Below are 1,994 nucleotides of genomic sequence, written 5' to 3'. Positions count from 1 at the left end.
AAAAAAAAGACAGATTAACATTTGAAACATACATTACACATTTAAGCCATATGACAATAATTAGAAAATTAAACCTTTGACTTGTAGCCAATTTCCATTTATTTTTACGTTTTTCTCACGTTGTTTCATGAAAGCATATTCATTGTTTTTTTTTTTTGTTTGTTTTTTTTTTTTTTGTGTAAGCCGATTTGTAATTCTGTGGTCCTTCCTGCAGGGGGTGCTGTAGCTCCCCCAGTACCCCCTGTTCCTGTGGTACTACAGACAGTAGCTTGGTTTCTGAGAGGAAAGACATTCTCCATCTATTTCAATTTTCATTCTATTTGCAGCTTTAATTCTTGGTTAAATACCAATGCTGTAAAGTGCTTACAGAAGACTGTTGTGCATTTTAATCTATTTTATCCTCTCTGTAGTATTAACTTAGAAGAAACCTAGATGGAGCCAGTATTATAAGTAAAATAAGATAATTTGCCTGTTTTCTCTGCTTTGTACTTTTATTTTACATCATTTAACTTTTGTTTTTGTGGTTAGTTACAACATGGAACCTGCTCTTTTTGACTTCAGTTAGCGCTTTTATTTTACGACACCCTTTTTAAACAGGAATCTGTGCTTTTACTTGAGTAAATCATGTGAAAATGTTTGACACCTATGATCACAGGGAAACTAAGTTAGTAAGGTAAGGTAAGACCTACCAAGTGATGCCAGAGTACAAACACAATGTTTGTTCTTTTATCCCTTAATGTTCTTTTCTGGCCATATCTAACTTTCAGTCTCAAAACAGTCTTAAACCTATAACTGTACTTTTTCCATTTAAGGCAGAATGATCAGAGGAAGATTATTACAGAAAAAACCTGTCCAGTTTTTCTTTATCCTGTTAACTTAACCTGGTAAATAACTGAAATTATAAATGGTTGGAACTGATCTGTAAGGACATTTTACTTTCTGGACCTGGATTATCCACCTCTCTAAATGATATGATGTATGTTGGGAATTCTAAGTTCTTCATTATTTCTGTCTTACTAACTTGTTTTGAATTTCTTTAAATAAACATATACAATGTTTTAAGCCTTCATTTGCCTTCCTTCTTCCAAACTGAGCAACATCCATATGTAGTGGAGAGGTCACTGAGTTTAAGGGAGCGGCTTCAACTCTGCTGATCCACCCATCTTATTAGATCGCCTGGAAAACTGGATGATACTTTCCGCTGCGGTCTTTCAGCGGTCTGGCTTAAATCCTACTTGAAGGACCAGGGAATTTTTAGTGTCAGTATGTAACTTTACATCAGACAGCACAGAAATCACATGTGGCGTTCCCCAAGGCTCCATCTTAGGGGCCCTCTGATTCAATATCTACATGCTCCCCCTAACTCAGATCTTAAATAAGCGGTCCTCCTAACTGTCAATCATTCTGGTGATATATTTACGTAAGGCTGTCCCTCGTGCTCAACCCCTCAGAATGCTTTGCGCTGATAGCTCTTTGCTGTCAAAAATTTGCTGTCACAGCGGCCAACTGTTGCCATAGACTGTCGCTATCGGACAGTGGCGACTAATACCAAAGATGGCGCAGGCACCATGCAGTGGACCAACAGAGGAGTGATTATCTGTCCGAACGTCTGATAACTGAGTTTGCTATAAAAGGTTGGGAGCTGATGGCTTGGTTCGAGTGTCCGGTGTGTTTCAACTACGTGCTGCACTGTAGTCGACCAAAATCCTTGATGATTTTGAATTCCCCCCGGACATATTTTAGGTCTGAAAAGTAGGACATGTTTGGGAAAAAGAGGCCGTCTGGTCCCCCTACCATATCAATAATTTGATGTTTCAGTGAGTGAGTGCTTGTTGCTATGATGCGTCTTTGCTCAGCAGCTTCGCTCGTTGTAAACCAACCAATCAGAGCACAGCTCATCTAAATATTCATGATCATACCATAAAAGGAAGAAAAACTGTTGTTTCATTCCAGGGCTTTTAACCAGGCTGCATTAGCGCTAATAGAACAGCAAA

The 1,994-nt window shown here is 38.5% G+C and overlaps 1 protein-coding gene across 1 annotated transcript in view; it reads left to right on the top strand.

Annotated features, from left to right (window-relative positions):
* LOC107101265 overlaps window positions 1–1,613 on the top strand; it is a 10,514-nt gene extending 8,901 nt beyond the window's left edge. The window contains exons 7-8 of the mRNA XM_015400116.1: window positions 215–252; window positions 1,500–1,613. Of these exons, the coding sequence (XP_015255602.1) occupies window positions 215–252; window positions 1,500–1,613 (152 nt within the window). The remainder of the gene's footprint in view (window positions 1–214; window positions 253–1,499) is intronic.
* Window positions 1,614–1,994: the final 381 nt, after the last annotated feature.

This window comes from Cyprinodon variegatus, unplaced genomic scaffold, assembly GCF_000732505.1.
Source record: "Cyprinodon variegatus isolate N-32 unplaced genomic scaffold, C_variegatus-1.0 Scaffold1072, whole genome shotgun sequence".
Taxonomy (NCBI): domain Eukaryota; kingdom Metazoa; phylum Chordata; class Actinopteri; order Cyprinodontiformes; family Cyprinodontidae; genus Cyprinodon; species Cyprinodon variegatus.
Note: the sequence above shows the minus strand (reverse complement) of the source record. Positions and strands in the feature narration are given on the sequence as shown.